This window comes from Motacilla alba, chromosome 1A, assembly GCF_015832195.1.
Source record: "Motacilla alba alba isolate MOTALB_02 chromosome 1A, Motacilla_alba_V1.0_pri, whole genome shotgun sequence".
Taxonomy (NCBI): domain Eukaryota; kingdom Metazoa; phylum Chordata; class Aves; order Passeriformes; family Motacillidae; genus Motacilla; species Motacilla alba.
In genome coordinates this window covers 12,642,933-12,666,539 of record NC_052031.1, presented here as the reverse complement: position 1 = coordinate 12,666,539, position 23,607 = coordinate 12,642,933, and the positions used below count along the sequence as shown (strand labels likewise).

General features: G+C 40.0%; 1 protein-coding gene across 2 annotated transcripts in view; it reads left to right on the top strand.

The window, feature by feature from the left end:
- The window catches only part of RELN (reelin), a 278,635-nt gene extending 255,028 nt beyond the window's left edge, over positions 1-23,607 (top strand). Inside the window, exons 50-65 of one of the 2 annotated variants that reach the window (XM_038155699.1) lie at positions 1,098-1,354; positions 2,131-2,285; positions 3,071-3,285; positions 3,563-3,740; positions 4,769-4,944; positions 6,183-6,289; positions 6,705-6,947; positions 7,504-7,679; positions 9,254-9,327; positions 10,156-10,317; positions 10,648-10,805; positions 11,632-11,851; positions 12,939-13,136; positions 13,532-13,630; positions 18,547-18,552; positions 22,465-23,607. In XM_038155699.1, the coding sequence (XP_038011627.1) occupies positions 1,098-1,354; positions 2,131-2,285; positions 3,071-3,285; positions 3,563-3,740; positions 4,769-4,944; positions 6,183-6,289; positions 6,705-6,947; positions 7,504-7,679; positions 9,254-9,327; positions 10,156-10,317; positions 10,648-10,805; positions 11,632-11,851; positions 12,939-13,136; positions 13,532-13,630; positions 18,547-18,552; positions 22,465-22,561 (2,521 nt within the window). In that variant the 3' untranslated portion in view covers positions 22,562-23,607. The remainder of the gene's footprint in view (positions 1-1,097; positions 1,355-2,130; positions 2,286-3,070; positions 3,286-3,562; positions 3,741-4,768; positions 4,945-6,182; positions 6,290-6,704; positions 6,948-7,503; positions 7,680-9,253; positions 9,328-10,155; positions 10,318-10,647; positions 10,806-11,631; positions 11,852-12,938; positions 13,137-13,531; positions 13,631-18,546; positions 18,553-22,464) is intronic. The other variant, XM_038155700.1, reaches the window with a different exon arrangement.

The following is a 23,607-nucleotide window of genomic DNA, read 5'->3' as shown; positions in this document are numbered from 1 at the left end:
TGCCTGTGTAAATTTCTCTGCTAAAGTCAGGTGGTCTTGAATGTTTCACCAGAACCTGTGGGATATATTAGTGCTTAGTCTGGATGTCAGGTTGGGATGTACAAGTTCAGCCTGTACAGTCCTAGAGGTGTTTATTAATGGCCTTGGTGCATGTATTGAGAGCATCAGCATTTGTGCAGCTGCTAGGCCAGAAATACAAGAATACCTAGGAGCCTGTAGCGGTCTGGTAGATTTGCAAATGGTTGCAGGAAGACAAGTTAATAGCTACTGTAGTGATGTCCATCCTGTTTTTAAAGCTGCTAACCTTTGCAACCTATTTCCTTATTGGCAAGATCATAAAATCACTGATTGTTATAAGTTAGTCAGAAAATGGTGTGGCTAGGAGAAACTGCATTTCTGCAGTTATCCATCAAAAGGATAGATGTACTCAAGCCCTACTTTCAGATGTTTGTGAAATTCAAATCATGCATATGTGTAAGCTGACCATTTTCTCACTGACTAATATAAAAGGTTCACAGAAAATGGAGATGTGAGGGACTCATTATTTGTTTTCATTTGAGCACACCAAGAAATCACTAGCACTTTATTGGACATGAGATTTCCATGTACTATTGTCTACTGTTGCAATGGAACAGATAAAACTGTACTGGAACATTGCTATCTGCTGAATGGCTCCAGGTTGAAAAAAGCAATCTTTATTTTTCACTTGCACATTCTCCTTCTTAACACTTCCCTTAATAAGGGCCTTATGGCCATACCCTGCTGGCCCAGACCATTGCATTCAGTCCCATAAGGACACCTGGAGCAAGTGAGGTTGCTCAAACAGTCTGGGTCATGTCACAGTCTGGGTGCTGATCCTTTCCACCTCTCTCTGAGCTCCAGTCCCAAGGATGACATTGGGAGTGATCAGAAAGGTTTTTGTTTCAGAAATATCTCCTAGAGGAATATAGGCTAGACCAGTCTTTTTGTTCTTTCCCAAATTCCACGTGTTCTAGGAAACATCAGGAATGGACTTGGTCAAAGCACCCAGCACAGAGCATTGCAAAGTGTCCTCCTCCCGCAGCATTCCTACAACTAATTCCCAGCTTTTATTCCAGCTTTGTGAACATCCTCCTTCCCTACGACGCCAAAACCATTGGCACTCGCTTCCGCTGGTGGCAGCCCAAGCACGACGGGCTGGACCAGAACGACTGGGCCATCGACAACGTGCTGATCTCGGGCTCGGCCGACCAGAGGACGGTGATGCTCGACACCTTCAGCAGCGCGCCGCTGCCGCAGCACGAGCGCTCCCCGGCCGACGCGGGGCCCACCGGCAGGATCGCCTTCGACATGGCCCTGGAGGACAAGACCACGGGTAAACCTCCCACCTGCGTCCCGGTGCAGGAGCAAGAAGCCAGTGCGGTGATGTGCAGCGATTGCTGAGCCTCTGAATCTTTGTGTCACTGTGGTGGCGATCACAGACAATTCCGTTGCTGTAGAGGCCTTGTCTTTTGCTTTTCGTTCGCAAAAAGCAAAATGAAAAGGTGTAATGCAGCTTTTTTACTGCATGAATTTATTTAGAAGGTTAATTTATTTTAAAAGGAAAAAAAAAAGTAATTTAAAAGTGACAGGTTATTCTAAGCAAGTCTTATCCTGAGTGTCTGTTCCCTGTTTACTAACTTTTTAGAATTTTCTTTAGGGAATTTAAGTTACATTTTACAAATAAATTTTGTAGAAGATGCATTTTTGTATGTTTATAAGGCTTAACAGCTACCAGTGCTGGGGTACACTTTGTGCAGACATGTAGGCAACACCCATTAAAAGGCTCTCCCAAAAAGTTCAGTGCAATAGAAGTTCATATTTTAAGTAAGTCTCAGATCCTTACTTCTTTAATATTAAAAAATAATGCTGTAATGCTTGTCTAAGTAAGAGAGCAGTAAGAGGTGCTTTCAGCAATAATTGTGATAACTGTAATACATATTTACATGGGAACAATGGGGTACTGACATTCTCAGGAGCAATACTAAATAATTCTCATGTAGGCTGAAAAATAAAGCTATGAATCACCTTTTGTGGTTAACAGGTTAACACTACTGCCTGTTTAATTTATATTGTCACTGTATATTACTGACATTGCCATTTATTTTCAAGTGAATGAACACTGGTTATTCCATGATGATTGCTCAATTGAGAGATTTTGTGATTCTCCTGATGGTGTCATGATCTGCGGGAGCCACGATGGCAGAGAGGTCTATGCCGTCACCCACGACCTGACTCCTACAGAAGGCTGGATTATGCAGTTCAAGGTAAAATCTGTCTGCAGTAAACTTATTCAAAACCACATTTTGTTCCATGTCTAAGTAGATCTTTCAGGAGGAAGGATGATGTATAGGCCTACACAGGAGCCATTTCCTGTTGGGAAAAATGTTGTTATTAGGCCATCCTCATTTTTCTCACTTTCTGTGTTGGTCAGCTTTAATACCACAGGATTTTCTCAGAGGTGGCACATTCTTCTCTTCCAGCACTGCAGTTCTATGGACATCATGTAATAGGGATATTGCACATCTACCAGGTGCCTATTTTGTTACACCTGCTGGTGAGGGAAAAGCAGTTCCACAGTACTTCACTCTGCTCCTGGGTTGTCATACACTCACATCAAACCTGCACCCAAGCTGGCCTTTGTACCCCCCCTTTGGCTAAATTAAGGAAATAACCCAGCAATATATGGAAATTTCAAGAACCCTTTGCTCATCCATCCATAAAGGTGGTCTCCCTCTCTGTGGCCTTCTCTGAAATATTCAAATCTCAGGTTGTGTGGGTGGGGATATTAACTTTATTTGTTATGTTGCACTGGGGTATAAGGCACGAGTGTCAAAATCTGGAACGTGAGCTATCTAGAAGAAAACCAAAATCACAATATGGTGTCCGTTCTCAGTCTTGAGAATATCAAAGAGATCTGCAGGTGATGGGTACCATACCAGCACTGTTACTGCCATCATTTCAAGCAAAATTCTGCAGTCTGTTTTCAGACACATTTTTAAACTCCCCACCACAATCAATTCTTAATTACTGATGGTCTCTTCTTTATTAGGTTTCTGTTGGATGTAAACCCTCAGAAAAACTTGCACAAAATCAGGTCCATGTGCAGTATTCCACTGACTTTGGCGTTAGCTGGAGTTACTTAGTACCTCAGTGCTTACCAGCTGATCCAAAATGTTCTGGGACTGTCTCACAGCCATCTGTCTTCTTTCCCACCAAAGGATGGAAAAGAGTGACTTACACACTGCCTGAAAGCCTTGTGGGCAAGTAAGTATGAATTTGCTACTCATTTTGTCTTGGATTGAGTACCACCCTGGAAACACAACATGACATTCATTTTCTTTCAAGGAAATTGCAGAATAGCAGCGTTCATGTTCACTACATTATGGATATCGAAAAAAATCCATTTCAGTAGATACTTCCACTATTTGTGGAAGCTCAGAATATAGTACAATCATTATTATATTGTGTTTCATCACCTTTTTTTAATTGATCAAAGTTGTTTTATGCCTGTGTCTGGTTTTCTTCATTCCTTTATATCTAGTCCCGTGAGGTTTCGGTTCTACCAGAAATACTCAGATATGCAGTGGGCCATTGATAATTTCTATCTGGGCCCTGGTTGTCTGGAAAACTGCAGAGGTCACGGAGACTGCCTGAATGAGCAATGCATCTGTGATCCTGGGTATTCGGGTCCAAACTGCTACCTGACTCAGACACTGAAGGTAATTTTATTGCATGTTTTAAAGAATGAATTTTGGCATGTGTTTAACTGGGAAGGAGAGAGAGGAGAGATTGATCTCACTGGAAATTTAGCTTTGATTCCTGTCAGCCTGAAGACAGTCAAGTCCGTTTTCAGCCCTTCCATCAGTTTTTTAACAAAACTATTACTGCATTATACAAGAATGGGTTTGCTGCTTTGAAAATAACACTTAGACTGAAAAGGCTGTGATAAAGTTCATTGTTCATCTTTTAATCATCATTATAGGATGTAAATCACCCTTGCACATGTGGTTGTATTTGAACAAAATAGAATGATTGCCTTTACTGTGAAAGAGCTTACTGAAGTAAGGAATAAAGGAAAAAGGCATAAAATTAGAAAATTAATTCGTGTGGCTGTTTGGCTGTTACTCATGTTACCCAATAACAATCAAGTGGACTCTAGTTAGATATTGCTAATTTAAAAGTTAAAAATAACTAACTTATCAGTTGTCATGTAATTTGAATAATTATAATCTTCTGGTTTTCATCTGAAATACTAATTACATGAACAAATATCATTGTCTGTTTGCAATTTTTAACTAGTAAGGTATCCATCATATTAAGGACACTTGGGATAAAATGGTAGCAATTTTAGGGGAGTTTTACTGCTAACTCCTTAATGCCAGGATCTCTGATTTGCTGAGGAAAGATATAGAATTTTTTTTCCCATGCATATAGAAGTCCCCTACTGTTGCCCTCTGCCATCAAAACCTTGCCACACAAACCCAACATGTTCATTCATTTGCACATGTCAATTTTAATTTGCTGCATTATCTCCCAAGTTAAAATCCAGCCCTAATATATTTTCACATTTAGCCAATTCAGTTCAAGTGGCTAAATATTCAGCCAGAAGTGATTATATTCAGTCACCCTGAGAAAAATTTAGTGTTCTGGAGCTCTTCAAACATGTTTAGGTCAGTTCCAGCTGTGGTTGTCAAAAAGACTTAAAATCTTACTTACCTGTGCTTCATGTTCAATACCTTACTTACAGACCTTCCTGAAAGAGCGCTTTGACAATGAGGAAATTAAACCAGATTTATGGATGTCCTTAGAAGGTGGAAATACCTGTACTGAGTGTGGAATTCTCGCAGAAGACACAACTCTGTACTTTGGAGGTGCAACTGTGAGGCAGGCTGTCACTCAGGATCTGGACCTGCGGGGGGCAAAGTAGGTCATGGTTGCATGTCATTGTCACGGGGAGCTCTGTCACACACTGGCAAAGCAGCAGGCAGCATAGCTGGTAGCTCAGGGAATTCCTAGGCCACCACAGGAACAGCACTACCTGAGGCAGACACTGAGGAGATTATGATTCCCAGGGTGCTGGGATTATGATTCTCAAGGCTCTGATGCTTTCAGATGAGTCACAAGGCTTGCTCTAGCACAGTGGAAAGGGTCTGACAAGTCCAGGTGAAGCAGCAAGTCCCTTTGTCCAGAAATTTCCTGGAATCAGCAACTTCTGTCCTGCAAAGAGGCAAGACACCAGTCACCAGGGCATCACTCCTGGAGGCACCAGCTGTGTCTCTCACTGAGTTCAGAGCAGAACCTCTGCTGGTTGCTCTCTCCTGGGTGCCCATACAACATCCATTCCATTCTATGCTGCTGGAAAGGATGACTTATCAGGAGAGCAATGGAACTCTATTGGTTTAGACAAGCTAAGGACATGGCACAGACAACTTCAGCATCGTTTCTCTTGAACATATGGCTTTAACAAAGCCACACACTCTGATTTCTTCAATTTTGCAATTTTGCTGAATTACAGGAAGGAAGTAGCCTCAGGGAGTCTCTAGTCCAACCTCATGCTCAAAGCCAGGTAACACGGAATTCAGGGCAGCTTGCCCAGGACTTTGTCTCACTGGATCTTTAAAAACCTCAAAGAACAGAGATCCTACTGCCTGTCTGTTCTGGAACACTTGTACTGGTGTTCAGTTACTCTCAGAGTGATTATTTTTCTTTTTTTCCTCCCTGTTAAATTCATTTGGAACTTCCTCTTTTTACAGTGTATGACCTTTGGCTCTGGGCTCTGGTTCTAACCATTCCAGTGACCTCCACCAACCTTGCCTCAGTTTATGAACTTTTTTTAATGTCCTTCATTGATACAAGGGCACCGTAACACATGGTGAGCTCCCATTGCACCAGGACTCTCATGGAACTCCAAGCAAAGCAGCTCCCATCCAGTCTGTCCCTGGCTGGTACATTTGCAAAGGGTTACTCCCAGGGGCAGTTCTTAGTTGAATTCCATGGGGTTCCCATTCAAGTTTTTCCATGAAAACCTTTGTAGTACTTTTGCATCAGTGTTATTTGCTTTAAAATGCTGGCATTTGGAACAATTCCAGCACGTCTGTTAACAGAAAGCAACCTCTATCTGTACAAGTCTAACAGGTATGATCATATACATTTACTCTTAGGTTTCTACAGTACTGGGGGAGAATTGGGAGTGAAAATAACATGACAACATGCCACAGACCGACTTGCAGAAAGGAAGGAGTGCTGCTAGACTACTCCATTGATGGAGGCAAGTACATACTGTATTTTCAGCTGAGCTACAGTCTGGTTCTGTATCCATCCACCATGAATACCTGACAAGTTGTCAGAGATCCAAAATAAAAAACTAATTCTTAATTGTGAACCTATTTTTGTCCATGTAAAGATTTTTTCCCATCTAAAAGTTCCATCTATTGCTCACAAGTTTTCCATAATCTTCCTGCCTTATTTCAGTTATCACTGGCTTCCACACAAGTGGATTATTCCTTTTTACAATTACAAGATCACTCTTGCAGTGAGTAACAGTTGCCAACTATGCTTAGAAGTTAAGCTCTATCAGAAGACCATAGCTATTACTTTTTATTTCCTATTATCTTACTTTAATCCTTCAGCAGATTCTACCATATGCTTGGTTTTATCACTAAACCTGCATCTTTTCATTCTAGGGATATCCTGGACTTTGCTCCACGAGATGGATTACCAAAAGTACATCTCAGTGAGGCACGACTACATCCTCCTCCCCGAGCACGCCCTGACCAACACCACGCGCCTGCGCTGGTGGCAGCCCTTCACCCTCAGCAGCGGCATCGTGGTGCCCGGCCCTGAGCGGGCACAGTGGGCTCTGGATAACATCCTGATTGGGGGAGCAGAGATCAACCCCAGCCAGCTGGTGGACACCTTTGATGATGGTAAAACTGGCTGCCACTGCTCATCTGTAGTCTGGCGTTATCTGTTCTTATCTTACCTGAGCCCTGTGAGCTTGCAAGCAGACTTTCTTTTATTTTAACTCTGCTTTTTTTTCATTTTGTAGACTAATGCTGTTTATATGCTATTCTTCATGCTATTAATAGAAGTGTGTAAATATATATATATAAATATATATGTGTGTATATATATATATATAGATATATATACTCACACACACATGTATATTCAGATGTATATGTGTGCACATGTATGTACACATAAAAATTTTTATTTCAGTCCAGCTCATTTAATTTAAATGTCTGGTATTATGCTTTTATCTCATCATATTTTTTAAAATTTAAACACTATAATTACATCTCTGGTGATGAATGGCTTTATTATGTCTCTCTCTTTGTAGCTTACTGTGTGTCATTACAGATAGCATAAATGTAGTGTTCATATCACTAAAGTACTCTATCAAGTGATTCTGTGGATTCATTTCTAAGCCTTGATGTTTACCAAGACAATGCAGTAATTTTATTTAACTCATCTTAATAGAAGGCACCTCTCATGAAGAAAATTGGAGCTTTTACCCTAATGCAGTCAGAACTGCAGGGTTCTGTGGAAATCCATCATTCCATCTCTACTGGCCAAATAAGAAAAAGGATAAAACACACAACATCCTGTCCTCCAGGGAGCTCATTATACAGCCAGGATACATGATGCAGTTTAAAGTAAGAAATGTTCTCTCTCTCCAAAGTAAAGAACACAATGAAAATTCATCTAATGTGTCTCCAGGAATTATTGTTCTTCCAACTAGGATGCTCAATTGGATGAATAATTAATAGTGACTTTTTACTAGAAATTAAAGGAAAATATGAAGTGTAGGTAATGAGAACCAGAAAGGCTGCATGAATGTAAAATGTCAAAATATTCTGACTGTCTGTATGCTGTTGGGGTTAGTCAGAGGAACTGGAAGTCTAATACCTTTTTTCCTGAAATGACTGGATCATCAGATACAGTAGGAATTATTTTCTAAGGTGAGAATAGATGCCGTGCAGAATAAGTTATTTTCCCCTAATTTGTGAAGGAACAGAAAAAGTGAGGGAGAAGGCTGGAGAAGGGCATCATGTGGAAAATGTAAGTGTGTTCAAATAGAAATGCCCCTTCCACTTCCTTGTGTCATGGCAAATGACCTAAACCATCAGAGAAACATATCTGAGTATTTTAATTTGATTTAAGCTAGAATTCTACCCAGGGCCAAAGGCAACAAGTAGTTGTTTTCCAGAAATGTTCTTGGCCATTCCCCAAGTACCCAGTCTTAAACTAGGAACTAACATGAAAGTAGGGTTATCAAAATACTAATCCATTTTCTTATTATGGTTTTTTTCTTGCTTTTCTGTTTGACAAGATGGTTCCAGAATTCACCATCTTCCACTGATCAATATTTTCACCTTTTCTCAATGTCACTGCCTATTTTATATTGACAGTCTAATATAATCCCTAAAGCACTGCTTCCCCATTCAGCATGCCAAAAAAATTATATACAAGAGGAGTCTCTGAAGCCTTTTATTAGTGAATGTCAAGACTGCCTCCAAGATACTTATTTTACCCAGCCTATCATCTTTTTCCTCTATTTTAAGACCAAAATTAGGATAACCCATCAGCATTTAATAGTTCATATTACTAAACTCTTACTGCAGAGTTTTTCTTTCCCATTTTTCTTCACCGCTGACAGCAAAGATTTTATTTCTAAACTAAGAACTCAGCTAAGCATGGCTTCTGTTTGGTTTTGAAATTTAGCATTGTATTATATCGAATCAGTAATGTACACTGGGTGCTTTTATCTTTCTACTGCAATATGGAACCACTATGTCTATTGTTTTAAATATTCAGAATAATTTTGTTCCTAAATCGGACTGATTTAAAGTTTATGTCCACATGTTTATCATTAGGAATTTTAAATTTCATAACTGCTTCACTTTCGGAAATGCCAAGGAACTACAATATATTTTGTTTCAGAAAAAATGTTTGTTTAGATATTTAATTTGGACTTTAGAAATGAAGTGTTAGGATCCTGTTAGGAAATCACAGTAGCAAGGAAGTAAAATTCTTTAAGTAAAAACAGTATCTGAAGTACTGTGTGTTTTGTTTTCCAACCCCTTTTGATGGATTTTGCCCAAGTTTTAAGTTGACAATCCCTCATACACCTAATAAAGAAACAAAAAAAGGAGAACATAACTTGATTATCTATCATTTTAAATGTCTACCTGACTTGTTATAGCAGTTTATTTTATTTGTGCTATAGATCGTGGTTGGCTGTGAGGCAAATTCTTGTGGGGACCTCCACTCAGTGATGCTGGAGTATACAAAGGATGCCAGGTAAATGACAGCAGAATACAGAGACCTGAAAAAAATTGTATGACATTAAAAATGTAGAGAGCTTCTATTTATTAAAGCTTTGCTTTTCTATTCATGTTGTAACATGAATTATTGTAATATGCTTTGCTATTCATGTTGTAACAGAATCTGAACAAAGCCCATGTGCAAGCACTGGGATTTGTCTACATAACTCCCATAAATTCTCTTTATATTTTATCCCAGATGTTGACAGATTCATGGCATTGAGCCTGTAGTTACAATCATGAGCATGTTTCTGTTAAAATGTGCTCACAGGAAAACACATTTGCAGGAAACCAGTAGGACACAGGACCAAGCTGTCATGAAGTAGGAGTTACTGAACTCCAAATTGGTCTTTAACTAGCTAACAATACCACTGCCTCATGAGCTGTAGAATAGCAGCATGGTATAATTTGTAAAAATGAAGGCACATTCTCAAAAAGCTGTGGGTGAAAATGTAGCAAATTCTATTGGGACTCTTATGAACACTGTAAGAAAGTGGCTAAGGAGCTGCCTCCTAAATAAATCCTTCTGCCATGCAGCCCAGAGCAGCCGTATGTACCACACTGCTGGGAGTGCCACCACCAAGGGCTCCACAACACTCAAAACATCTCCCCTGGCTGCACCTGTCCTTTGACCTAACCTCTTGTTTATTTGTGGCTCCAGAGCATGGAAACTAATGCTGACAATCTCTTGTGTTTCTTTAGTAAGACAGGCAATATCATGACCCTTAGAATTAATCTGTTTTCCTTTCATTATTTTTTCGGTTGTTCTAAAACTTTTTTCTTTTTTTTTTCTTGCTTCCTCCAGGACAGATTCATGGCAACTTGTCCAGACACACTGCCTTCCTTCCTCATCTAACAGCATTGGCTGCTCCCCATTTCAATTCCATGAAGCTACCATCTATAACTCTGTCAACAGCTCCATGTGGAGAAGAATAACTATCCAGCTTCCTGACCATGTCTCATCCAGGTAGGTTCATGAAAGGTCAGCTCACTGTGGACCTATAAAACGACAGCTGTCTTGCTGGCACGGTTTACTAGGAAAATTGGTGAATTAAAAATAATTCCTTACTGCAGATTTAAATTTGATACATTACTAATGTTCTTCAGGAAGCTTTTTGTTAATAGAAGTCACCACTGCCAATGATGTAGCAGGGTGGGTCTTTCCAGTTATTGAAGTCACAGCCCCCTCACATGACATTTTTGGTTACATTTGCTGCTGGCGTATTAGAACATCGCTGTACAGATGTGTTTAATTGCTATGCATCCTAACACAATGTTTGGATGTTGATATTTGCAGTGCAACCCAGTTCAGGTGGATTCAGAAGGGAGAAGAACTAGAGAAGCAGAGCTGGGCAATCGATCACGTGTACATTGGGGAAGCGTGCCCAAAGCTCTGCAGTGGCCACGGGTATTGCACAACTGGAGCCGTTTGCATCTGTGACGAAGGATTCCAAGGTTCCGTTCCTTCATTTCTCTCCTGTACATCTACCACACTCTAGCTCAAAATTAAACAGAAAGACAAAGTGATGTATCATGTCCAAATTCATCACTGGAATGTCTGAGTAACAAATCCAAAATTAATTATTTGTCAGGGCTCCAAATAACAGCTTTTCCCCCTTCTTTCTCTTTCTGTACTGAGTCAGCAGTCTCTCCCACCTGACACTGTATGTAAAGTCCAGCCAGCCTTCACTGAAGGCAGAACATGGCTACTTGATTACCCAGAATTGGCTTCCACTCCACGCTCCTTCCAGGGGTGCATCCCAGAGGATGAGCAAATGGGATCCAGATGTTGGTGACTGGCATCTGTAAGGGACTCTGTGCCCCATTAGGACAGAGTGTTCTGCTCTAAGCCCTCAGTGCAGCTAAGCACATGCCTAATGGTACCTGAGTGCCCTTGGTAAGATCTAAGTGCTTTGTGGGAGTGGAGCCAGTGTTTAATGTCTTCCTCATAGCTTTATAAGATCAGATCCCTTCTGAGTTTTTAGACATATTTGCCTTCAACCCACAATTTGAGGTTTCTCCTACTGGCATCAGTGCAAAACAGGAGAAACTGTATTGCAGTTCTTGAAGTTATAATGCTGTAAAAATTAGCCTCAATTTTATAAAAATGACTGCTGTATATCAATGTGCACATTATTAATGGATCTGCTGAAATATATTCAGGCTGTCCTCACACTGTATGTGAGCCACAACCTTGAAAGGAATTACTATGACCTGTAACTCAATTTTCTCCATTTTTTCTATTTTTGCATGTTTTACAACTTGATTGTGTCATTTTTAGGTGATGACTGCTCTGTTTTTAGCCATGATCTGCCAAGTTATATTAAAGATAATTTTGAATCTGAAAGAGTCACTGAAATAAACTGGGAAACCATTCAGGGGGGAGTGATAGGGAATGGATGTGGACAGCTGGCACCCTACGCCCATGGAGATTCGCTCTATTTTAACGGATGTCAAATAAGACAAGCTGTGACCAAGCCTCTGGATCTCACGCGAGCAAGGTAATAGTTTGAGCCTAAACAGCTCTTTTAACAATTCATGAGAAAGGAAACTCCTCACATGTATATGCAGCCATGTGGGCCAGTACAGATGAGGATGGACTGACCTGGCAGTGCCATGCAGTCAGATGTGGCTGGCAGAAAACATTAGGGTTGGCAAGATGCTTTGTGATTTTGATTTGGGAGATGAAGAGTGAGGATGTCAGATGAAAAGGTCAGATGTTTTCATCATGCCCACCAGAGCACTCTCTATGTAAGCCAGCCAGCACTGACAATGAAGCTGTTGGCAAAGACTGGACACCAGACTGCCTGGACCAGTGCCTGATCTGATAAGACAAATCCCATGTTTGTATGTGCCTCCACAATGGTTATGACTAAAGATGTTATTTAGTAATTACAGGGTCATTTTCTCATTTCAGTTGTCAAATAGAATTATATTCACCTGGCAAAGAACAGGAGGATGTTTTTCATCTATTGAGCATCTTTGGCCATGGAAAAACAAATGTAAGCAGCCTGTGCTGGCTCTTAGCAGAGTGACAGCTTTCAGGACTGGTTTATATTGAGTTGTCCAAAGCAAGATTAGAAACAGGATGAATTGGCCAATGGGCCAGATATAAATCAGGTTCTTCTCTTCTTACTTGAACACCTGGGTAGAATATTATATATATATATATATATATATATATATATATATATATATATATATATATATATATATATATATATATATATATATATATATATATATATATATATTTAGGCACTTTCTTATATTCAATCTTTATTTGTCCTTTTAAAACTTTTCATACACTCATTTACATGTTTGCATTTTTATCCATCTCAGTTTTGTGCAGATATATTGCAAAATTGGATCCTGCCTGCAACAATAAATTATACATAGTAAACTATTATTTTGAAAGGGGAGCTGTGTTTTAAAGATGTGAGAACAGTTTATTTTGTATGTTAAAGTAATGATTCTTGAAAATGCTACAAGTTTTGATAAGGTAACTGCAATAAACCTAGAAATACTATTGCTCCTGTTTTAATAATTTTGCATATTGAAAATACTTTTTCTCTTTGTGTTTTACAGCAAAATCATGTTTGTTTTGCAAATTGGAAGTATTTCACAAACAGACAGTTGCAATACCAATCTGAGTGATCCTAACACTGTAGATAAGGCAGTGCTCCTCCAATACAGTGTAAATAATGGAATTACATGGCAAGTAATTGCACAGCATCAGCCAAAGGACTTTATACAAGCCCAAAGAGTGTCTTATAACGTTCCCTTGTGAGTACCCAGTCACATTTCATTACTTCTAAGTGCACAAGTTACATTTCTGCTAAAAAATAACCTATCTTTGCATCACTGTTGAAGAAAATATGTTGGTAAGAGGGTAAACAAAGAAGACTTAAGAGGAAGGCTGATTAAGAAATTCTAAGCTAGTGTTTATCAATGCACTTAAAAGAAAAACAGAAAGAATACTTGTTTTGAAGATAAGGGGAAAACATCCTCCCTACCTGTGTGCATTTTTAACTATTAAGTGTTTTATACCTACAATGTGTTGATGTTCAGTGACATAGAAACAACTTGACTTTGCTCTCAGTTCCTGTTGGGGAATAGATAGGGATATGCAGAACACCAACAGCCTGGAGTTCTCAGAGGCTCTTGTGTTTGTGTGACAGGGAGGCACGAATGAAAGGAGTCTTACTGCGCTGGTGGCAGCCCCGTCACAACGGAACAGGTCATGATCAGTGGGCTTTGGACCACGTAGAAGTCGTCCTGTGAGTATCAGCTTCACCTCATCCCACCCCACCTCAGAAAGCACTGAACTTTCTCCAGCATGACATGAGTATTAAGCTCATTAAGAACCATTGTGGCCCAGGGAATCCTTTCTCAAAGGGAATCCTTTAAAATCCTATCTTTCCTGATGCTCTGCCCTGACTGCAACAGTCAGTAGTTAAGATGGACACAAAGTAAGTGTCACAGCAGGGGGGTGTGTGGAAAAAAATCATGGAAAAATGCAGGAGGGAAAGTGGGGCTTTATCATCTCCAAGTATTGCTGTGGTCCTGTAATGCAGCAAGGACTATTAAAAACTGATTGTGCTGGGACATAAGAAAGGATATCCTGTTCAACACTGTGCTGCCATTTAAGGCTGGTCTATATCCTTTCAAAGATAAAAAAGATTCTTCTGTATTGTTCATTGCACAAAGTAATGTTGTTGTGCCTCTTAAAAATTTGTGTTAGCAACTAATGCCTTATTCATTTCCTTTTTTTAGTAAGAAGGATACTGTTCAGAAACAGGGTTCACTATATCAGGTTCCTATGGTCCGAGCTCTATATTCATCCCCTTGTCAAGATTTTGCCAAGTCTGCACCCTCCTGATTCTCCCATTCTTGAGATGGGTTTCGCTGGCAGCTAACCCGTTTTTCCTGTGTTGCATCACGAAGAGATGACCTGCTTTTTCTCTAACAATTTAGTTCCAGTAGAAGTGAAGTGCTAGTGGCTTCCCGGGCAGGAACTCATCGCTGGCAGTGGTTGGCAAAGAGAGGCGAGCCTGCTCCATAGATAGGTTCAAACATTCTTTTTATTGAACAATTTAAAAACAAGCAATGGAGAAATTAGGCTTAAGTAACTTCCAGACTGTGTAATTATAGCTATGAGGTTTCTGAATTAGCAGAGACACTGCAAGTAATGTTTTTTAACAGTAGAAAAGTGAATTGTCTGATTGCTAGTTAGTCCTGTTCTCCTTTCCACCAAGAAGCACCAGCTTGCATGGCACTCATATCAACCCCAAACCAAACTGGTCCCAACACTGAGTAACTGTACACCCTCCGCTGCTTCTACACACCTTGCTGGGCTCTGCTTCCATAACATTAAGCTTAAAACTGGAAGGAACAGAGGAGAGAGACGGATATGATTCCTGTTTTAGTCAATCAATGGCTGTATGATGCTGCATCAGGAAAGATATGGAAGAATATGAGCCTGCAGGAAGTTCATCTTGTTTAGGAAACCATTGAAAGGGAAACTGGTCATTCTGAAATATTCACAAGTCTTTCTACCTTGCAATTAAAAATAAAATTAATGGAACAAACCATGTAAGAGAAAAAATAAAGTACAATGTTACCCATTAATCCAAGCACTGAATTAGGGGCCATAAGTAGGAATAAAACAGATCTTTTAAAAGTTATTCTGAGGTTGAAATGTGGAGAACTTCTCTGACAATGAGATCTGCCAGGCTGTAGACTAAACACACAAGTTTAGTGGTAACAAGTCATGTGAGATATGTTATACTAGAATGGCCATAACAAGTAATCACATCTTAGCAAAAGAAGGAACCAGGTGGGCAGACAGTGGCCTCCCTTTTATTATTTTAGTACTGTTAAAGAGCTTTAAGAGCTTCTGAAAATTGCCCTAAATATCAGGCTAGAGACAAAGGATTTCCACCCTGTTCAAGTGACATCTGGTACAATCCACAGAGAAAGACAGACCAAACTGGACTGATTTCTCCCTTACCAAGTCCTGTGAAACACAGTGCCATGACACCTTATTTCCCAAAGGCCAGATGTAGAGTTCCAGTCCCTGCTAACTACAACACATGAGACATGCTGCTCTCAGGAAGGGCAGAATTTCATGCCATGGTGCATTTGGCTCCTATACTGGCATGTGCTCAGACCTGACAGCTGCATTTAACTCCTCTGTTTTGCTTAAGTTCTATCTGCACATTGTAATTCATCAAAATATTCTTTAGGCCTCCTCAAATTTATTTGCAAGTAACCTGCAACTTCCTTATCAATAAATACTCTCACCTGGGTTTTTCTGTAGCTCTGCTATTCCACTTGGTCACCTCACACTGGTCACTTTACCCCCAGCACTTCAGTTTCTTCACCTGTTAAATAATGAAGACACTCAGTCACCTCCATGAAGTGCTTCAGGGAGGAGCTATCAGTGCTATCAGAAGGGAGCCTGGATCAATATCTGTTAGTATTCACCCTAGATGATCCTGCACACACCAGGGCTACCAGGAATCACACTGTGAGTACTAGGGATAGGACTTGGCTTCCATTCTTAATATTCCTTCATTTTCCAGTGAAGGGTACAGAAGCACTGCCTGGTCCTGGGAAGAACAAGTCCCCTTTCCCAGGCAGCTCTCCAGCAAGAGGGGAAGAGGCAGAGTCCTCTGGGTGCTCTCCCTTCCCACCAAGATTGCCAGGGGAGAGCTCTGTGGGCAATAGCCACCCCAGGGCTGCAGAGAGGCACAGCCTGAGCTTGAACCATCACCAGGGTTTACATCTTCCCATCAATTTTACAGGGAGTCACTGGAGAGTCGATAGGCTTCTGTCTGGCTTATTCATCCCAAAGCTGGGATACTTTAGGAAATATCTGTGCCTCCTAAACTGGAAGTAATTTCTGTTGGAGCTCTGGCCTGGTCTCAGAAGGCCATCTTATCTTTCTCTAGATAAGAACCCATTGATGGCCCACGTCCAACACAGTCTGTATTCAGACCACCCAACCTGGATGACACCCATACACCTCTCCAGAACCATCAAAATTATCCTCACTGGCTCTGGTTTCAGTCCTAGATTTTCATGTTTGTGACCTGTGTACCCATGTTGATGCAACAGGCAAGCCTCAGCCTGTGAGGTGTTAGAGCAAGGAGCCAACCTACACTAGGAGGTGTGGTTTGGGACAGAGATAAATTCCTGGCTTTCCACACATCATTCTTGTGTTTTCTTCACTACCCTGTGGGGTGATAGAGTTCTGATTTTCCCAGCCTATGTGTTGGCCTGGCTGCCTGCAGCCCCAGGTGCACACCTAGGTGCTGTGCCAGCTTTTCCTCAGCCCATGGGCACATGAGCCACGCTCTCCTTGAGCAGGCTAAGGGCTGCAGTGAGAGGGCAACCAGCTCTCCAGCAGGGAGAGCTGATCTGTAGGAAGGTAAAGAAAATAAGGATTTTCTTTATTTTATTTCCCATCCAAAACAGGGAATGTCCCTGCTCCTCCCTAGAGTGCTCAAGCCAGGGGCATATCTGTGAATATCTGCTTTCATGGCCCAACTCCTCTCAGCAATCCAAAGACTTGAAATCAGTTCTGTCCCAGGCCTAGCTGCTGAGTCGTAGCGCAGATACTGCTACAGCTGAAGCACAGCCAGGGGCATGACACTGTTCAGTTCAACCAATTTCTGAGTCAAGGGCCACCATCCTCCCACCAGCAAACATGCCTTCAGGATGCCATTTATTTGATTCCTTTTTGCCCCCAAGGAAATTGCTGTGGGGAAAAAGATCAACCTGCAGATTGCACATGCATGAAAAATACCTGGCAGTGATAAAAAAGGCCAAAGATGGATGCTTTTGTATCTTACTTAAAATCATTCCACTTTTGAACAAACTATTTGAATGACTCAATAAAAAGCAGTATTTTTAAGACTGTGATGCAGCTGCAAATGAGCTTAAATTGAGCACCTCTTTTAAAGAGGTGAAACCAAATACCTGTGTTGACAATGTTATACATTAGATTGATCTTGCCAACTTAACAACAGTTGATATCTGTCCTGTGGTGGGGAGAGGATGCAAGTTGTTAAGTTGTCCAGTCCTTTTTATAATCCAGTGCTGATTATTCCTCATTAGTGCAGTGTTTTTTCTCTCCATTTGTAAAGAAAGCTTTGGGCCCAACTCTCATGTGTTCCATGTGGCTCTTCTTAGGATAAAAAAGTATTTTATCCCAAGCTTAAGAAAGAGTGTTTTTCTGCACCCCTGTATTTCTGCCCTAAGAAGAGCCCATGTCCAATTCTGCATTTCATTTGCACATTGTTTTTCTCTGGAAGCACAGCTCTCAGCCTGCCCACTGCACACACACCTCACACTTCCTTGCATGTGCATTACACAACTGCCATCTTTGTTTATAGGGCAGGCCCTTAGAGACATCTCATTAACTTAATTAAATGTCAAAGGTACTGAGAAATAAAGGATAGTTATAAGATGAACACTAAGGGTCTGATATCGTTTTCTTTATCCCAAAACTTGTAATGTGATCCATAGGAATATAAGTTGTGCAAGGAATGCCAGAAATGTTATCCCCACCTACTATTTTATGGTTAACAGAATGAATCCCTCCATAGCCATCACTCCATGCTCTTCATTGTTGAGATATTCTCACATTTTTGGCACAAATGATTTAGTGAGAAGTTATGATGCATTTGGTGCAAAGCATGTTTATCCTGATTTTGGAATAATTAAATACAAATTGTGTATTCTAGATTTAACAAGAAGTGCTCATGTGGAAAAGCATTTTCATCAGCTTCCTTTTTTTTAGTAATAAGCAAAGATTTGATAAATGCATTTAAATTAAGTATCAACATATTTATGATAAAGAACATAAGTAGTTCAAACATTAGATGACTATCTGAATATTCACAACATTTATGCCAAATTTAATATGATGCGGTTTGTGCTTCTATTACATTTCTATTATGTTTCTAAAAAGTGCATGCTGAATTTTATAGAAGATAAAAATCTAAACATTGATTTGAAAGCTGAGGAAATAATTTGTTCAATTTTTATTTTCAAAAGAGACGAAAAGTCCTATATTGCCTCTAAACCTCATCAGGGTTTTATGACTAATCACAGTGCTGCATGCATTGAAAGGCATTTTCTAACTTGTGTTGTATTTCATTGTTTGCTGTCATTGGTTTTACACTAGAATAAGGTAAGTACTTTCCCTGAATTAGTATTAAATGTATGTTTCTGTTACAGCTACAGCTCTTTCACAAAGTTTTGTCAGTGAGGGGTTGGTGGAAAATCATTTATACTCTGAGATGTGTCACATAGCTCCTGAGGGCCCTGATCCTGCAGCACTTCCTCAGTGAGCATTGGGGGAAGTTAAACTTAGCAGAAATTGTTCAGTAGATTGTGCCAGTGGGAATGATGTGCAGTGGGAATTTCACCAAGGCTGCAATGGGACTTCTCCATCTGCTTCAGATAGGGTACAGTGAGACCTACCAGTGGAGGGGCCCCAGAGCACTGTATGGGCAGCCAAGGGGCAATTCCCACGTTTTTCTGTAATAAATGACCACAGAGATGCAGCTGCAGTCAGGCAGTGTATGTCAGTCAATCTGCACGGAGCCATGGCCACAGCTGTCCCTTGGACACAGAACCAGTGTCCCCAGGTAGTGCTTTCATTTTGTGTAACCCAGCTGCTTTATGCTGCTGCAGTTAATGGATACCACCAACCAGGATAGTTACTGAGCTCTGGGTTCAAGTGCTGACTCCACCAAAGCCAAAGAATATTTGCCATTGATATGAGCCCTCAGCCAGAGCACGTGATTTTTCCATTACAGTACCTGCCTAACAAAGCATTTGTAATTCAGCATCAAAATTTACTCCAAACCTAGTCTTGAAGGGTATACCTTTGCTGTGTTCTAAGGCTTTTTTCATGTTTAATTTTGTTATTCAAATATTTTTGTTTCTATTTTGTTCCTGTTTTGTGCCCCATCAATTAAAAACACACAAATAAGGAAAGACATTAGTATTTACTGGGGTTACGTATTTCATATTTTTCACTCAGTTTGGTTTTGTTCCATTTTCATAAACTTGAAATTGCAACCTTGTAGTTCAAATTGTGCTTTAGGAAACATGCAATAAACATAATGCTCTACTCAACACTAAAGAGACTTAGTCCAGAGAGACTCCTTCTCATAAATTGCTTTATTGTAGGTATTTTTTGGAACACTAGATATTTTTGGAGCCCTAGATAGTTTTGTCTTTGCTTTTCTGCATTGGCTGCATATTGCTTTCATCCAACTAGCACAACTCCAGGTACTGCATTGGAACATTTTTTAGGGTTTCCTGCATAAATTCAAGCAATATTATCTTCTGTTTATTTTTTAGTAGTGCACTCAAAACTGTCAAACAGATTATACAGCAGTCACTTCTGCTAATTGGTTTTTTTTTTTTTGCTTTGTACTCCATCAGTAATACACAGATAATTACTTTGGATCTGAACTTCTCTGACTGACTGATGGTTCAGTGAATGCACAGCAAAGACAGAAAGCTCAGCAGGTGCTGACCAGTCCATTACACACTGACAAAGCTGTCTTCAAGTTGCCACTGATTCTGAAAACCACACCTACTCTGATTTTGTGGTGCAGTATGATACAATACTGTAATGCATAGGGTATGCATATTTACCCATGAAAAGAGTGAAAATCATAGTATTTCTATGTAGAAAATCATAGTATTTCTACAGCAGGCATCAAGGTTCTTCTGTGGCATCCAACCAGCAGTTGGAAAGTCTGCCTCATGTCAGTGAGGACAAGTCTGAACTACATTAATGCAGGTTAAAAAAACACATTGGGTTCCTGAGAATTTAGACTTCTCTTATTTTTCACACACTGCACTGCTATGGTGTTTAGTGTAAGACATAAATATATGCTTATTTCTAATACCTTGATCATCTTCCAATGGAACAAAATCATATACATAAAAAAATAAGTAAATCCCTTCTATATTACTAGGTAAGCATTTCTTTGTTCAGTGTTCTTTTTTCAATTATTTCTTTTGCTTTTTTTTTTTTTCTTTGTTCATTGTTTTAAACATCTTCACCATCCCTCTAAGGCCAGATACAAAATGGTTGGGCATTTCAAGTGAAATAGAGGCCAGGTGCACAAAGCAGTGTCCAAAACCAGTCCTGAACATCTCTGCTGAGCTGTTGCTGGACATAAGCAGACCAAAGACAGGACAGAAAAGGCTCCTGGGCCAAGGACTGCAGCTCAGCACGTTCCCGATCTGTCCAAGTCTTGTCCAAGCTGAGGCTAGCAAAACCAAGCTCACTCCTAAATTTAACCAGGTCCAGAAAAGGCATTTCTTTCAGCCAAACACTTTGGCAGGCTCTGTTTGGTCCCATGTTCCCAGAGCAAACAGCAAAGCTGCTCAGAGTTGGGCTGTGCTTTCTCCCAGGCTCATCTGCTGTGTTTTGGCTGCAGAGCAGCCTTCTCCCAGCAGATAGGTGCTCTATCCTCACCTCGTGCTTAGGATGCTCTCCTGAGAGGCGGGATGTGGCTGTGAAGACCCTGTGTCTGAGGAACCACTCACTTTCCAGGCAATGGGAATTAAAGGGAAGGGAAAATTAAGAACTTCTCCAAGCTTCATGGCCAATGGCAGCCACTCAGAAGTGGGTTTGGGGTCATAATTTCCCTCCTGCCTTCATCAGTGAGACAGCTGGCATTGGAGCCAGGGTGACTTTCCACCCTGATGACTTAAGGACCAGAATGAAAACTGATGTTCAGTCCTGCTTTGCACTTGAGCTACCAAGTGGCATTAAAGTTACATAAACTCACCACTATCAATCTCTCACACAAAACTTACAAATCAGCACAGACCTTTCCTTTTTACTTGAATAAGCCAACATTAACCCCTCTCTCAATTGCCAGATGATCTAGAGCTCTACCTTACTGTGACAGTGCCAAAAGATGTCACGAGTGTACATCTGGTTTTTTTCATTGTCACCAGGAGCTGGTCTTTATTTCATTCTTGTATGTACATTCCAGTGGGGAAAAAAATTAAAAATTGCAAAGCCTTGGAAAACTAGTCAGGAAATGACTTGGATTTACTTAGAGGTTTATAATCTAGACTTTGACATGACAACTATTCATCAATTTAGTCAATTGTGTTCAAGATTAGCTCATGAAAAGGGCATCATTTTGTTAGACACATTTTTTTAGGTTAAATTAGCATACTAAAGCAAAGGTTGGTTTTGGTTGTGGAGAATTGGGTGTTTTGCAAAGCATACAATTACTCCTTTTTCCTAAGGGCCATATTCACTAAAAATAAGCTTATGCACTAGAGAGGAAGTATGACTTACTAAATTATGAGTATCCACTTCTTACTCACAGACAAAACTCACTAGTGAAAACATTCCTTGAACCCACAAATGGGAGATTTGTTGATTGCAGGTCTTCACAGATCTGCCCTCTCATGGTTCCTTCTTCCCTCAGTTCCTTCTTCCCTACATTAGGTGGGATGGGCCTTGTACTCCAGGTAGGTCTTCCAAACAAGTATGCCTTCTTAAATTCAGCTGCAGTTGGGCTCTCTTGCTTGGTCTCCTGCCAGATACGATGATGCTTATTTCCCAGACCTTCCTTTGATTTTGGAAGAGGGTGCATAGGGGAAGGAAACATTAATCTGATTAAAAGTCTTGTACTTCACTTTCTATAAGGTAAAAGAAGAAAATAATGAAGTGGAGTAAAACTTTTCTTCTGTTCTCAAGATAAAGCAGTTAATGATCAAAGATAGAAGGATAACTGGAGTATAAAACCCCCATAGAGAAATGCTATGAAGTACACAGTTTTAGTGAATCTGGCCCTAGGCAGCACCAGTTTTCATTAGCTGAAAGCTCTTAACCTTTCCCGAAGATAACTTACTGTAACTGAAAGCCAAGTGGGACAGATTCTCAATTGACTTGTACCTTTGCAGTCAAACAAAGGGTGTTCTTCACACCAGTTTGCACAGACCTGAAAAGTCGTGCAAGGACAAAGAAGAATCAGTCCCACTAGCTCACTGCTAGAAAAGAATTTACACTACATATGAAAGAAACTGACACTCTTCTTTCACTCTTTGACAGCACTCGCAAACAAAATTACATGATGAATTTTTCACGGCAACATGGGCTCAGGCATTTCTACAACAGAAGACGAAGGTCACTTAGACGATATCCATGAAGAAACAAGAAATTTATTTTTTTTCCTCCCAACATGTGATGTGTTGCTTTCCATTCTTTAAATCTAGCACTGCATCTGGTATCAGGACTTTTCTGCAACTGGCTTGATGAATAACTGAAAGCCTTGTTCAAGACAGAGTATACACCACTTTTTCGCACTGTGAACTAATGAGAAGTGACTTATTTTCTCATAGGTAAATGTTTTAATGTTGATGTGTCTGTGAAAATTGTGATCTGTTGTAATATCCGTTACAGTGGCAGTATTGGAAGTAAGCAACTAATTCTGTTTAACAGGAAAAAAAGTTTAAGCACAAAGACTTTTCAGATTTTATGTTTATAAAAACATACACACTAAGTACAAAATTTAACATTCTTTGTTACATAGTTATTTAAGTGCACTGTATTTCAGCTGTGTCATTTTATATGATTAAGTTATCATTGTTTGTCCTCTTCGTATTCTCTTCTACAACATGACACATTGGCACTGTATTTACTTGTTTTGTTGTTGTAATATTTTTGCTGCTGATTTTTGGGCTATTTACCTTCTTACAAAGTGTATTTTAAAAAATCATCTAAGTACCTAATCCAGAAGATAATTGCAAAAGTAGTTGTAAAGGCGTTGATATCCTTCGGTCTTATTCTTTGATATGTCTGTTGGTTAGCATTGTTTTGTGGATAAAAAAAAAAAAAAATGCTTGACATTAAACTTTTTCTACTAAGGATTTGTGAATTAAGCCCCAAACAGAAATTCCCAATTCCCTGTCTAAATGTAGTCAGTTCTCTGAAACTGATTTACTTACAGTAACTGCCATTTGGTGTCTGTAGTAATGAAGTGATTTGTAAGCAGTGAATGTTTCATTGTGTTCTCTTTGGTGTTTGTTTCTATTGCGGGTCATGTTTGTATCTTCTGATAAAGTTGTATCTACACCAGCAACGTTATAATGCCCCTATAGCCCTGAACTGTCTATTATCATAAATCAAATGCTTCACTTTATGGTGAACCAAGCTAAAGATCCATGCTTCAATAAAGATAATGTCAACAAAGAA